This window comes from Xenopus tropicalis, chromosome 5 (genome assembly GCF_000004195.4).
Source record: "Xenopus tropicalis strain Nigerian chromosome 5, UCB_Xtro_10.0, whole genome shotgun sequence".
NCBI lineage: Eukaryota > Metazoa > Chordata > Amphibia > Anura > Pipidae > Xenopus > Xenopus tropicalis.
The window spans coordinates 93,780,364-93,795,890 of NC_030681.2; the positions used below are offsets into that span (position 1 = coordinate 93,780,364).

The window sequence follows — 15,527 nt, forward strand, 5'->3', positions numbered from 1 at the left end:
GGCTGTTGGTGGCTCCACCTACTTACAAAAATACAAAAGACCTTAAATGTGTAGTCACCCAGTGTCTGACTATGCAAAGTTTGGGAACCCTGGCAACAAACCAATAAAAATCAATAGGTGAAATTGGTTGTTGGTCGCTCCGCCCACTTTTCAAAGCTAAAATTGCAGTTCCCTAGTGACCAACTGTGAAAAGTTTGGGGACCTTGGTGTTAATTCTGTGAGAATGGCAGCAGGTTGAATTTCCCCATTGAAAGTCAATAGGTAAACTCTGATTGGCTGTTGGTGGCTCCGCCCATTTTTTTTTTACCTTGAACCACAGTTACCTGGTGCTTAACCCTGCAAAGTTTGGGGACCCCGGCGTTATTACTGTGAGAATGGCAGCAGGTTGGATTTCCCCATTGAAAGTCAATAGGTAAAATATGATTGGCTGTTCACAGCTCCGCCCACTTTTGGGCATCCAACAATCATCATATTTTCATTCAGGCTGAGCCCATGACTGTGTGATTCAAGTTTGGGGAGTGTAGCCTCAAAGCTGTAAGATTGGCATCAGTTTCAATTTTCCCATAAAAGTCAATAGGTAAAATTTGACTGGCTGTTGTTGGCCCCTCCCACTTTGCATTTAAAAAAAACAAAAAAAAAAACTTGAATGCGTAGTCACCCAGTGGCTGACTGTGCAAAGTTTGGGAACTCTGGCATCAAACCAATAAAAATCAATAGGTGAAATTTGATTGGCTGTTGGTGGCTCCACCCACTTTTCAAATTTAAAACTGCAGTCCCCTAGTGACCAAGTGTAAAAAGTTTGGGGACCCTGGGGTTATTACTGTGAGAATGGCAGCAGGTTGGATTTCCATGAAATCAATAGGTAAAATCTGATTGGCTGTTCACAGCTCCGCCCACTTTTTGGCATTCAGCAATCATCATATTTTCATTCAGGCTGAGCCCATGACTATGTGATTCAAGTTTGGGGTGTGTAACCTCAAAGCTGTAAGATTGGCAGCAGTTTCAATTTCCCCATTAAAGTCAACAGGTAAAATTTGATTGGCTGTTGTTAATCCCTCCCACTTTGGGGTCATCCAACAAATGTCGCTGTTTCATTCAGGCTGGCCCCATGATTATGTTATTCAACTTTGGGGGCTGTAGCTTCAAAGCTGTAAGATTGGCAGCAGTTTGAAAATCTTCCCTGTCATAGTCAATGGGAAAATTGGGGGGTTCGGAGTGGAACCACAAAAAGACGGGGGGCGGGATCTCTTAGAAAGCACAAGCAACCTGCTCCGCTATAGGGCAAAGAAGTGTGGGGAGTTTGGGTGCTGTACCCTTAAAACTGTAGGAGAAGTAGCGTTTAGAAAATGCGGGGGCGCTAAGAATAAGAAGAAGCGGAAGAATAAGCCAAAGTTGAAGAACAGTATGTTGGGGTTTTCAACCCAACACAAGTTATATCTAGCAGAACAAAGACAGAAGTCTACCCACCATCCCCCATGTAGCAGTAACCCATTGGAACCAATTAGATGTTTGCTTTTAAACAGGTGACCAGTAAATGCTTCCTGCTGATTGGTTGCTATCTGTTACTACACCTGTGCAATGCCTTTTAAAATACATCCCATAAATTGTTTAATAATCTATGTTATATTCTTAATTTTTTTCAAGTAATTGTGCATGACATTAAATATTTCTTATGGAATTATGATAATAGAAGAATACTAGACTGTGTAAATGGAGGCAGGAGTGCCTTGGGAATGTAAGGAGACCTGCAGTTATCCTTGCTTTTAGGCCATAGGTTAAAGGAGAAGGAAAGGCGAAGTCACTTGGGGGTGGCAAAATGTTAGGCACCCCCAACTTTAATCGCTCACCTTGTACCCTGGTTGCACCTGTTAGAAGAAAACCGCACCAGCCCGGGGTACCTGCAGTGAGCGCTTCCTCTTCCTGCTTCACGCATGCGCAGTAGAGTGAAAAGCCGAACTTTAACAAAGAAGTTGGTTTTCACTCTAGTGCGCATGCGCCAGCACAGGGATTTCGCCGGCAAAAGAAACACGGAAGAAGGAAGCGCTCGCTACAGGTACCCCGGGCTGGTGCGGTTTTCTCCTAACAGGGGCACCAGCCTGGGGTACAAAGTAAGCGATTAAAGTCACTAGGGGGTGCCCAACATTTTGGCACCCCCAAGTGACTTAGCCTTTCCTTGTCCTTTAAGTGCCTTTCTTTTTCCTAGAGCAAGGGAATCTAGTAAGCAGGTGGTTATTTAGGAGTAGACAGAGGTGCAAACACTTTTGGGCAGGGCCCTCTTCAACTCTTTAATCACTTATTGGTTGCTTTGCATGAAAAACTGTATGTTCAATGTAAAGACCTATTTAATATAGACCGCTATGGAATATGTTGGCACTTTCTAAATACTTGTTAATAATAATAATAATAATATCAGCAAGAGGTTTGGAGAAGGTTTTAGTATAACAGATGTACATATTGAGGCAGCTTATAATGAGCTGGAGGAGGGGGATAAAGATGGTGGATAACAGGAGAGCAGCAATACTTATACTACCAGCCTAATAGGTTCCAACTAATTTTTAGCAAGTACAAGTGGTTTCTCATTTAAACTACCTCTTCCCCTGCAATCTTCAGAGTGTTTGACTTGAGAAATTCGTTAGATTGGCCAGAGAAAGCCCAGGGGAATCTTATAGCAGGATGTGGGGATAAAAGATGAAAGGACCAAACAAGCTGCCAGTTTCAAGCTGGAATGATAAAGGCAGATGGCACACGTAGCAATATGTGCCTATGGCACATAAAGAAATTTGATTGCTCCATTCTCCAGCTAGTTACAGTGGCAGAATTTTTTTTAATCTCAAATTTCAAGGGGTCTGGAAGAGATAATCAATACCTTTTCTCCAATTGACCTTTCTTTGCTATTTTCTACACATTTTTATTCCTTTCCTCTGTTTCCAGGCTACTATAAATCAAATTTCTTGATACCCAAGACAGCCAAGCCATCACGATATGGAACAGAGTCTCCCTAATCTAATGCAAACTGTTGGTTTAGAGACAAGGAGTGTGCATAAAGGGGTAAGGTCTACTTTGGAGTCCTTATGGTATGGACTAAGGAATAAACTATTTTTTAAATAAACTTGGAATCACTATACAGTATGTTTATTAATGTGTTTAAATATAGTATGAAAATAAATAGTTTTATTAATTGTAGTTAAAGGAGACTGAAAGGCATTTTTGCATTTTATTGCCAATAGATTAGCCACAATAGTGTAAGCTAGAATGCTATATTTATTCTGCAGAAAGCTTTACCATACCTGAGTAAACAGCCCTAGAATCTCCCTCTGTTTGTTTAACATAGCAGCTGCCATTTTAGCTTGGTCTCAGTGCTGCAGCTCTAGCTGATGGTAGCTCAGATTACAGCACAATTGGGAGGTGGAGAGAGGAGAGATGGGAAGGGTAGGAGGAGAAGAAAGGAGAAAACTGAGCAGACTTGTGCGGTGCCCTAAAGGATTTTTCTGAGAGGAGGTCTGATACTGAAGAACATGTGTACACAAAAGAAAAAAAGAAATCCTGTGTTTGTTTTGATAGAAGACTCAGTGCAGCTTTTCTGTGAGTTCTTATGGCTGTATTTACATAGACTGTTCTGATAAAGCTTACTTCATTTTTACATTTCCTTCTCCTTTAAGAGGTTATTTCCTTCTTTGTTACTTGTTTTATGATATAACAACCATGTCTGAAAAATGCAATGACATCTAGGAAGTGATAAATGGAAAGTGAAAGTGATTGCCTTCCCGCCTCTATGCCTGAGTTATAGTATATACAGCAGTGGCCAGCTCCACGATGTAGCTCCCACCCTTTCCAGCTACAGTCAGGTGATCCCAGTGGAGTCAATACAATGTAAACCACTTGGGAGTTTTACCATGAAAGCAAGCAAGTTGCAGGTAAACTCAGTTCATACTTCAAAAGGCCCCCCAAAAAATGTGTAAAATCTAGGATGCAAAACGACGACAAATCCAGCGCTGTTTGGCAGAGAGCTTGGAAAGTTAAACAAGCTACACCTTAAATACATTTGATTAAAAAGTGTCAGTTTCAGCTAACACCTAACTGAACAAGTTCAATGGAACCATTGTGATTGGATGTCTGTGACTGTACTACCATCAAGAGTTTAAATACCAGGGAATTCCCTACCAGTCATTTGAACTGAAGAAGCCACTCGGATGAGTGGTGAAACGTTTTCAAGAAAAACTCAGAAAAGTCCAGTTGTTTTAGACTTAATTCTTCTAGATACCGATTAAAAAGTAGCTTTTGGCAGAGAGCCCAGAAAGTTAACAAGCTACACCTGCACCTTCCATTTTCAAAATGTTGGGAGGTATGCCCCAGCAGTGGCCACTCACTTAAGCCACTTTGCATCACGTTTGGGCATAGTCACTGTGCATCCTGCACACAATTTTAAAAAATCTGGAAGTGGTATGGGCTCCTAGGCTATAGCCTAAGGTTGCTTATTGGGTAATCCGCCCCTAACTCAGCTCAGGCAGACTATAAAAACTTATGATAATGTAATGCATTAATTCCAACAGATTTTAACCTGTAATAGAAATAAACATTAACGTTTAAAATAAATGTAGTTGCTATGGTTACAAGATGCTGTCACCACTCCTGTAAGCATTGTCCCTTTGCCGCAAACATGATTCTACCTACACTATACCCTTGACTGGAATGGGGCGGGCCAAAGTATCGCTCTGAAAATCTATTGGCTATCAAATTAGCGTGTATGCGTGGCCATTGGTTGGCTTCTATATTCTATGATCACGGGGTCTTTCATGTGCACTGCGAAACAGGAAGTTGAGAAATGGCGACGGGGAGCACCGAGCTATTGATAGGATGGTGTATCTTCGGGGTGCTGTTACTGGTAGGAGCTGGTTATGAAGCATTGGGGCGGTAGTGGCGGGTGGTATACAAATAGTAGCTCTCAGGTCAGTGTCCATGAAGCGGCTCAGTGACGAAATTATACATAAGCAGGCATGGGCTGAATGGTTACATTGACAGTGTTGGTTGTCTGTGACAATTTATGTTATGCATATATGGTAAAATAATACACCTTCCTTCAATAGAACATTCGAAATATATTGTTCTGTCGTTTTAAAGATTGTTATTGTATGTGCTATTGAAACAGTTCGTGTTGTTTCTTTTCTCTGCGCTGCTACTCATAACTTCAATCAATGTTGCTGCAGCTATTCACTTTCCTTCAGCCAAGGCTCCGGCAAGGCATATTGGTAATCGGAGTCTTGGCAAATGAAAACTGACTTTAGCTACACTCAGTAGTCAGGCAAGCCCTGCAGAACATATAAATGGACAGTCAGCTAAAACTTTCTATAGATTAGCTGTTCCAATCCATGTCTCTGCAACTCCCCATTCTCTCCTCAGCAATGTTGCTGTTGCTCTAAATCCACTCTCAGTGCCATGCCATCTCTTCTCCACATTATTCTGCCACTGCTCAATTTGATCTTTTGAGCTCTCCTCCATAATGGCTTTTGCTTTAATTCTACCTCTTTTTGTTCTTGCACAATAACTTACCAATGCCCACCCGTTCCTTTCCTGATGTCCATTTGTCTCACACTTTGACAACCATACACCCCTCCCTTTGTTAGTATGCCCTCCCATTTTTTATACAGTAACAGTGGTTTAATGTATATTAAAGAGACACTCTGACCCTATTTGAACATGGGCTCAGTCAGTTATGCAGAAACTGAAAGCAAGTCCCATTTAGTAACAGTAACACGAAAAAATGAAAGTGTTTTTTAAGTAATTAAAATATAATGTATTGTTGCCCTGCTAAAACTGGTGTGTTTGCTTCAGAAACACTACTATAGTTTATACAAATAAGCTGTTGTGTATCCATGGCACAGGTTAAATAGCAGATAACAGATAAATTCATTTAATCCACACAGCCCGGTTTTTACACGGGCAGCTGTCTGTCTGGATTTCCGACCTTGGATGAATGACAAGGCAGTCAGCCAATCACTCGCTCCGTGTCATAGCCCCATTCCTTGACATGACCCACCTCTGTCACCAGCCCTGACCCCTATCCAAATTTAGGTTTTAGAAAAGGTTTCAACCCTATTCATACTAATTTAATACAAATCATCAGTCCTTGAGAGAGCCTGTATATAATAAAAATACAAATAGTCTACCAGCTGCAGTTTCTATTAGTCTTTGAGGTAAGGAACAGCTCATCATACTGAGGGATTCTAAGTGGACTGGCAATTTATCAGTTTGTATGGACCAGGAAGTTGGAATAGGGTTTACATTCATTAACTTTGTAAGAACTATGTCCATTGTATTCTACAGAGCTTATCAGATATCTAATATCTCTTTTACCTGTTTTGCTTATTTAGTTTGAATGGCTGTCCCCCTGGCTACACATTAGCTTATTTATATAAGCTATAGTAGTGTTTTTTTCAAGCAAACAAAAAAGTTTTTACCAGTGCAGGCTAAGGCACATTATATTTCAAATACTTAAAAGCACCTTTGGTATTGCTTGTTCCTTTAAAGCAAAAGTAACACTAAATTTTTAAGTAAAAAATCTATTCTACCCTGCACCAATAATTGCCCTATCATGCAAACCACTTTTTATTTTGAATGCTTTATTATAAAATACCTGCTAAAACTTGGCTTCCGGCCATTTGAAATAAGGCAATACGGCGAAGGAAGGAGCAGCATCTACTATGTGACGATCGATTGATCGAGCCTAGCCTGACTCCTTCCTATACAGAAGGATGGCTAGGCTCGATCAATTGATCGTCGCATAGTGGATGCTGCCTTATTTCAAAAGACTGAAAGCTTATGCACATTTGATTGAAGCAATAAAGACTCACCAATGTAGATGTTGAGTTTGTGCTGAGCTCCAAGCCTTTAGCTTAGGGGAGAAGAATTCCATAAAGAGAATGAGGCTTGCACTCTTACAAACTCTAAGTAATAGGTACAATAAAAAGGTAAAAGTCTTTATTTAAACATTATGTAAAAATGGAAAATTAAACATAAAAAAGAGATGTATTCCCAAAGCATAAAATTAACAATTGGCTTTTATGATATAAAAATAGGAAGTGAAAGACTTAAAAGTTAAGGGTGCGCATACATGCACCAGTACAAGCCCAAACGAGACAGAGCGTGCCCGTCCACAACAGGACGTGAGGGAAGAAGGCCTTATGGCCACAAGCTTGCAAGCCCAGCATGACCAGATGTGCCCATCCACAACAAAGCCCAACTGACAAAGAACACCAAAAAGCAGCACAGTGTTCTACTTGGGTGCCACCAGGTTTACCTAGCGAGAATCTAGGCTCTTCCACAGGGGCAGGCAAGGTAGCCAAACGTATACTGCACAGAAGGAACCAGTAAAGACAAAACTAGTCGAAACAACCATGCCTTACATATTCAAGAACCTTGAACGACCAATAAACTTAGTTTCTAACTTAACAGAGGGCACCTGAGGTTGGACGTCTTTAGTAGAAAGCCAAATCCTCCACCTGGTAACCAGGAGCTGTCCTATGATGTCTGGCAGCAGTTTTTCTGTGGCCGGCACCTGCAGAGTTTCACACCCTTTGCCAGACATTAGCCATAAGCTGGGCAGACTGAACAGTGGGAACATTAGGGAGAGAACAAGAATGAGAAAAGGCTTTAACACTTATTACTAGGGTGCCCATATTTTCCAAAAACATGAATCTCCAAAGATACAGCAGGGCAGAGATTCTTGGAAACACAATATCAGTGAATTCAGTGTCAAGGGCCCATGTCTGCAGCAATCATTGACTTGGGGACATTAGTATCTTTTTTCAGTGATATTAGTGAAATCCCCATCACATTCAGGTAGTTTCTCAAGGACAGTGCAGCAAGGTGTAAAGGGCATTAAATGCAGACTGACTTACAGCCAAAACCCCATTGTAATATCTCCCCAGTACTCCAGTCAATGCGTGGGTTATGTAAACGTTTACTAATACATAACGGAGTTGGCGCTCAAAAAACAAACTACCAAGTATTATAAATTGTATCAATCTAATAGTGTTTAATAATTCATTACAATAAAAATATTCACACATAAATAACAATACATAAAGTAATAATCAGAAATTCATTTAAATGCCTAGAATGGAGAAAAAGTATTAGACCTATCGATACATAGATGGATGGAGTTGGTACAATATATAGATTCAAATGAGGATAGATTAAAAAACTAAACGTTGGTGATGCTAAAAATACATGTACGTGTAATAAATTAATTAGGAATACACTAAGGGGTAGGCAAAAGAACTACCAAATGAAGCAGATGTGCTTAATAAATCTGTAGTAAACTGCTACATTAAGCACAGGAGGGGATGGGTTATTACACAAATGCCCAGTCTGTAAATATGTGATTAATTACGGTTTCATCAATACCTAGTCAACGGATACAGCAGTTAAATAGGGCAAATTGGCCTCCGTGGGGGGCTCACTCCCAAACAGACACCCAATGTGGAGAAGGACTGTCAAGTGCGATCATATGGGCAAACACTCTAGTAAGCAACCTAACACGTGGCGTATGTGATATGAGGTATCACCAAAAGGCTAAAAATTTTTTCAGTACAGACATTTCCTAAAGCCTTAAACTAGTGCTAGATAGATCCCCCACACCCTAGAAGTTACACACAATACCCTCTGTCCCGGCCGGGAACTTACTGTGGGTCTAAACACTGGGAGGATCTTTACACTTAAGGTGGCCATACACGCACCGATATTATCGTACGAAACCTCGTTTCGTACGATAATCGGTGCGTGTATGGCATGTCAGCGAGCTGACCGATATCGCAGGAAGCTGCTGAAATCGGTCGGCTCGCCGATCGGCCAAGTTAGAAAATTTTGATCGGGCGCCATAGAAGGCGCCTGACCAAAATTCTCCCTTCAGAGCTGAATCGGCAGAAGGAGGTAGAAATCCTATTGTTTCTACCTCCTTACCTGCCGATTCAGCCCTGAATGGTGTGTGGCGGATCTGACGATGTTTCGTGCGACCGACGGTCGTACGAAACATCGTGAGATCGCCACGTGTATGGCCAGCTTTAGATTTAATTTTATGGTAAGCGCGGATAAGGTTTACTATATGGTTATGTAAACGTTACCAGGGTAGCCACAAAACCACAGGAGTGGAAGCACACTGGATAAGGTGCAAAGCAATCTCTTCAGGATGTGTACTACTCACATATATATCAAATTTAATGATAAAGGGAATGGAAGGGACAAACATTTTAGCAGCCAAAGTGGCATCAAGAAACTTCCCAGCAGCATCTGAATCAATTAAAAAAAAAAAAAAAAAAAAACTAATTTTTTTTTTGTGCTTCTCTTCATAACTGAGACTCAGAACGTTTTTTTTTATGTCAAATGTTTGTAATTACATATAGCTGCAATGTAAGTGATAAAAGCCTCATTTTATTTTTCTTAAATATATTTATTATAGATAAAGATGCTTAGTTTCTGTCTTCGAGAACTGACAAAATATATTAAACTTCACAACAGACCACCTGTACATTAATTGCTGCCAATTAGTTATTTTTGTGCAGGTGTATTTAGGCTTATAACTTAGGCCATGGGTAATTATACATCTAGATGCCAGTCTGGTGTTCTAAAAGATTACCTACTCATGTGTATTGCTATTATTTAAAAAAAAAAAAACTAAAGCAAACCAAACAATGAAAGCTGAAAGCTAACACTGCAGTTTGTTTGATTGCACCATTAATTTAATCTGCTTGATTGATTTTTGTTTTGTTTCTTTAGGCTATTTTGGCCTTTTGCTGGGTTTATGTCCGAAAATACCAAAGCCATCAGGAAAGTGAAGTGATTTCAACTATAACAGCGATATCATCACTAGCTATTGCACTCATCACTTCAGCACTTTTGCCTGTGGACATTTTTCTTGTTTCCTTTATGAAGAATCATAATGGAACATTTAAGGTAGTCTTACTAATTGTTTTTCTTTGTGACAATGCGTGGGATTTATTGCTTTTATTTATGTGAAATATTAAAGAAAGCATTAAAAGAACACAAGCTGAACTTTACCACTGTTTTCTGTAACATGATACTAATGCTTTCTGAGAAATAATATTCATGTCTTTGTGAAAAATTTTGCTAGTGGTGGTAATTAAAAATTCAATTGTTAGATTATTTCATCTGGTTTTAGCAAATAATTTGTTATCCACTTTAGCTCTTAGTATCCCAAGGTCCTGTTGAGAGGTAGAAATATCCTGATAATAACTATATGACAATAGCCTCTAAAGAGGGTTATGTGAGGTTGCAGCATGCCACGTTGTCAGGCACACCCCAGTAATTCTTTTCACATTCCTGCTACCTCCAACATAGTACTGGCTACTGGCCTGAGTTTTGTTTATTTCCACTTCTGGAACAAGATTTAGAGCTCTAAATAAAAAAAAAAAAAAGAAAAATTGCTATTTTTCATGATATAGGGATTTAAACCAGAAAAATATTGTTTTTTAGGGAAAAAAAATTCACTGATTTGGAAAGTCGAATGTGGCAGTATCACATATGTACAGTTTTATGGAGATTTCTGACAAAACTCCCAGCAGTAAATTGCCAAATTTTCACAGCACTACAGCAGAGTACAGCATACTTTAGATTGCAAAACTAAACATTAGGTTATCTCCAGCAAACCACACATTTTTGAAAAGTAAACATTCTGCCAAATCCAATATTTTTTGTGGGGTAAAAATATAAAAAAAACCCATCAAAACCATATATTTTTGTAAAGTACAAATTTGGGCGAATCAAAAATGAGTACACATGTCTTTCTGCTCCAAACTATGGAGTCACAGTGCTTTCCCAAAATTCTCAGTTTTGATAAAATACCTAAAAAATTTCCTCAAAGCTTCCAACATAGCATTAGGTACCTAAGTATGAAAGCCAGGGGTCCACTGACCAGTTTTATGCCCATTGTGCATAGGATTACCAAAGTATCTAGCATTTAGAGACCCCTAAAGGCATCATCTCCCCAATAACATTAGGTACCAACAAAAAGCATCCTAAATATGAATGCCAAGGGTCCACTGAACAGTATAATGACCGTTGTGCATAGGATTACCAAAGTACAGGTATCAGATCTGTTATTCAGAAACCCATTATCCAGAAAGTTCTGAATTACAGAAAGGCTGTCCCCCATAAACTCCATTATAAGCAAATAATTCTAATTGTTAAAAATGATTTCCCTTTTCTCTTTAATAATAAAACAGTGCCTTGTACTTGATCCCAACTAAGATAAATTAATCCTTATAAGAAGCAAAACAATCCTATTGGGTCCCGAGCTTTCTGGGTAATATGTCCAGGCCCAAAAAGAAAGTTAGTGCATAAATATTTCATGGCATATATTTCTACTACCACAAAATACATAGCCTGATTTATGTGTGGTAAAAGTTGCAAATTGACCTCAGAAATCCTCATATTTTCAGAAAATACACATTCTGCCTAATCTAAAATAAGTAAAAATGTCTTTGTATGGCAAAGCACAAAACAGCAAAGCTAAGCTAAATGTAGCAATATTTATGTAATTTCTGAAAATTGTCTCAACGCTTGCATTTTAACCCATTATATACCCCATATTTTGTAATGTACCAACATAAAAAATATGAGCGGCTAGGGTCTACTGAACAGTTTGATGCCCAATAATCATAGATGTACCAAACTATGTGGCATAAAGTGGCACCCAATGAAAATGTGTACCATGAAAATTGGTAAATGAAAATTATGTGCCTTAAGACAGACCCCCTAACAGTACGGAGACCCTAGAAAACCAAATATTTTCCAAAAGTACACATTCTAATGAAAGCAAAAAAAGGTAAATACATCTTTATACTGCAAACTACCAGACAGCAAAGTTATGCTGTGAAAATGGTTGCAAATCTTTCAGGGACCCAATGAAAATAGTGCACATGAATTTTTACATTTGACACCCTGACTGCTGCAATATAAGCACCTGGTATATGTATTATGTGCCATATTTAGGTACGATTCTGCCCAGATTTGGCCTTTCCATAGTCCTGGCTGAACCAAATCCAAATCGTTTAAAGCATGTGACTTTTTTTCACAAACACGAAAGTTGAAATTTTTTGACTGCACGTTGTGCATGCAGGTTTTTTTTTACTCTTCCGTGTGCTAATTTGCATATGCGAATTAAGATTCCGATTCGGTTCAGTATTGGACCAAATCTTTCACGAAGCATTTGGGGTTCGTCCAATCCAAAAATAGTAAATTCAGTGCATACCTAGCCATAAGAGCCCATAACAGTATGGAAGCCATAGAAAATCTGCTGCAAACTACAAAGCTATGCTAAATGTAGCAGTTTTTATGAAATTTCTAAAAATTGTAGCAAAGTTTGTATTTTATCGCATTATATACCCCATATATTGTAACATAGCAACATTGTAAGTATGCACATCAGGGGCCTACTAATAGTGGGTACTTTCCTCTAAATCTAAAGCAACTGGACTTGCTAAGTTATCATTGAAGATGTTTCATTACTCATCCGAGCAGCTTCTTCAGTTCAACTGACTGGTATGGGAAGTCTGCAGCATATAAACTCTTCTGCATGAGTAGTGTAATGTCTTTAGTGATTATTTTGCAAGTCCAATTACTTTAGATTTACTTATACTAGATATACCATGACCTGGATAAATGAAAATCTTCAAAGTCATTTCAATAGATGGATAATTTGTTTTCCATGTATTCTTTAAATTATCACCAGATATTTCTAATAATTCTGTTGAACATCTATAGCTATATTTGAAAGCAAAGATGTATAATAGTCATCCAAATATTCTGAACAGTCTGGAGAAAATCTGCATAAAAATATGAGCCAAAATCACTCTGACACAGTCAGCAAACCTCATACATACTCCAAATGACATAAAGCTGTTATTGCTGTAAAAGGTGACATTTGTGAATTGAATACACATGCAAAAAATATACTTGTCATCCAACCTGGTGCTGCTGTGGGATAATCCTGTTTATTTCGTTACAAGCACACTTTTTCATTTAATAAATGTGATAATCCTAAAGCAGCACCAGTTGAATGCCTGGGACCTAGATATAAAGTTGACTCACCTAGCTCCGGGGAATAAACTAAAACTGTATTTTGCAAAACATTGTTCTGTGGTAATTAAAAAAAAAAAAATCTTTAGCTTCAGTGCTTTAAAATAATTTTTTCTCATAGAAGAAAGTTTCAGTGTAGGATTTGTTATTCAACCAAATAAAGGGGGTGGGGGGGGTCTGGAAACTTCTGCAGGGTAGTGTATGTATGTTAGTACTTTCTAAATAAACTATAAATTCAACCTCCCGTTGAATATTTTTAATGTTTAATAATACATATAAATTATTCTAAAAATGTACAAAATCTTTGCAACTTCACAGTGTAGGGAGCTATAGGTCAGCACCACAGTTGAATCAATTAAGATGCAAGTGCAAGCAATCCATCAATACAGTGATTTAATTGATTCAATTGTGAACTATAACTCACTGCAGTTGCAAACTTTTTGTACATTTTTAAAACTGTTTATAGGTATTATTAAACATTTAACGCTAGTATGAGGTTTCTGTATTTGATAGTGTTTTGTGAGTATTTAGTCAGTTATGCAGTCATGAATGATCACAGAAAAAAAAGCTGCTGCCCACTGGCTCCTGCTTTTCTGTGCATTCCCAGAAAGCTTCTTCTCCATCAGGCATGCCAGAAGGCTCTCATCTTCAACTATCCTGTAGTCAAAGAGATATGAAGAGCTTAGCAGGAAGAGGGGCGGGGCATCACATTGTGCCAGGAAGTAGAAAAAAAGGAGCTGGAGATTTCAATTTAGAAACCAGATCAGACTAAATGCAGGGGCTAAGGTGTGTTATTCTGGGGGTTGTTTAGAGTAATTTTAAAGATAGGGAAAAAAGCTAACTTTTCAATATATGCCTAATTAAGCTGTGCAATTTTTTTTTTTTTTTAAAAACATTTAAATTCTTTATCTTAACCAGGGTCTACAAATCAATTATTTACTGGTCACAAATTAACTATTTTATGTTAAAGAGGTTTTCATTCCTCAGGGATCAGATGCACAATTTTAACCAAATCAGGGTAGCTGTGCTTTATATTATAATGCATTCAAAAAACCCTTTTATCTTTTTTTGGCATTGCTGGTCCCTTAATAGGTAGCACCCAGACGCACAGGATGCATTTCTTTACTTTTTTTATCCACCAAAGTATATTTATTGCCTTGCCTTGATATTAATTGCAATCATTTTTGATGCTAAAAAACTATTTTGAGAAAACTTTTTTAAGTGAATTACATTTTTCAAAATATATATAGGTTTACTTCTTTTTAACATTCCTATTTTTTAGGACTGGGCTGAAAGCAATACCACACGATTGCAAATAGAGAACACAGTATTAATTGGATATTACAGTAAGTATAATTCATGGACGGCTAATAGCATTTTGGTTTATTGTCTATTAGATTTACAAGAAAGTAACTTCATAAATAATTACCAAAATCAGGAGTTGTTTGTTTAACATTAGTTAAATAGTATAAGCATTGATAATTAGTCTTTAACTATAGAGTTTATTTTCCTAAATGTAACTCATCAGAATTTATTCATAATCTGAAGTATTAATTAAACTAATCCAACATTTTAAATGGCAAATCTTAAACATTTATCTACTAAGATAATTTTCAGCTTGTTTATCAGATATTTTTATGTGACATGTTGTGTGACAGACCCTAATTACTCTCATTTAATATGAACTAGCTTGGAATGCAAATGTTGTATATTCAAAAATAATTAAATAATAATTATGTTTTGTTTAGTATGTATATATAATATATATATATATATATATATATATATATATATATATATATATATATATATATATATATATATATATATAATATTGGCATTGTTCTTTTTATAATCGTCATTAATGGTAAGTGCTGAATTGTAATAAAGTACATTTTTTATTTGGCATCTCAATGTAAGGTTGGTGGTCCCCAAAAATATTTTAAGATAAACCTACCATCATTTTATTGCACACAGTATTTGGTCAGGGTTGATCTGAGCTGTGGAAACCACAAATGACCCACTTCAATCTGCAAAATCTGCAGGCGTAGCTCAGTTCCTAGGTACTATGCTGTTGAAACCTTGTGATTACTATAATCCTCTGGCAAAAACCTTGTGACTCACTGGTCATGTAGTAAGTTACCTCCAGGCAATGACAGTGCCTTAGAGCCTATGTGACCCATGTGACCTCCCTGGCATAAAAGTTTTTGTTCTGGTAGGCAACTTTGCACAATCTCAGAAAAACAAGCGATGTGTAGACCTTTCAACTGGCGATTCCCTTAATTGCTGGTGGAAAGGCTTTTCAGGGAGATTAGTCACCCGCCTTATAAGAGATTTATGGCAGGTGTCTAATCTTCCTCCATCTTCCTGTGGAGCATCAGCCTAAATGTTTAAAGGAGAAGGAAAGTCGTTTTGGCATTTTACTTCCAATAGAT

The 15,527-nt window shown here is 37.9% G+C and overlaps 1 protein-coding gene across 1 annotated transcript in view; it reads left to right on the forward strand.

Moving 5' to 3' along the window:
* The first annotated feature begins 4,809 nt into the window (after window positions 1-4,809).
* The window catches only part of lmbrd1 (LMBR1 domain containing 1), an 88,580-nt gene continuing 77,862 nt past the window's right edge, over window positions 4,810-15,527 (forward strand). Inside the window, 3 exon segments of the mRNA NM_001078716.1 lie at window positions 4,810-4,882; window positions 9,772-9,948; window positions 14,375-14,438. Of these exon segments, the coding sequence (NP_001072184.1) occupies window positions 4,823-4,882; window positions 9,772-9,948; window positions 14,375-14,438 (301 nt within the window). The 5' untranslated portion in view covers window positions 4,810-4,822.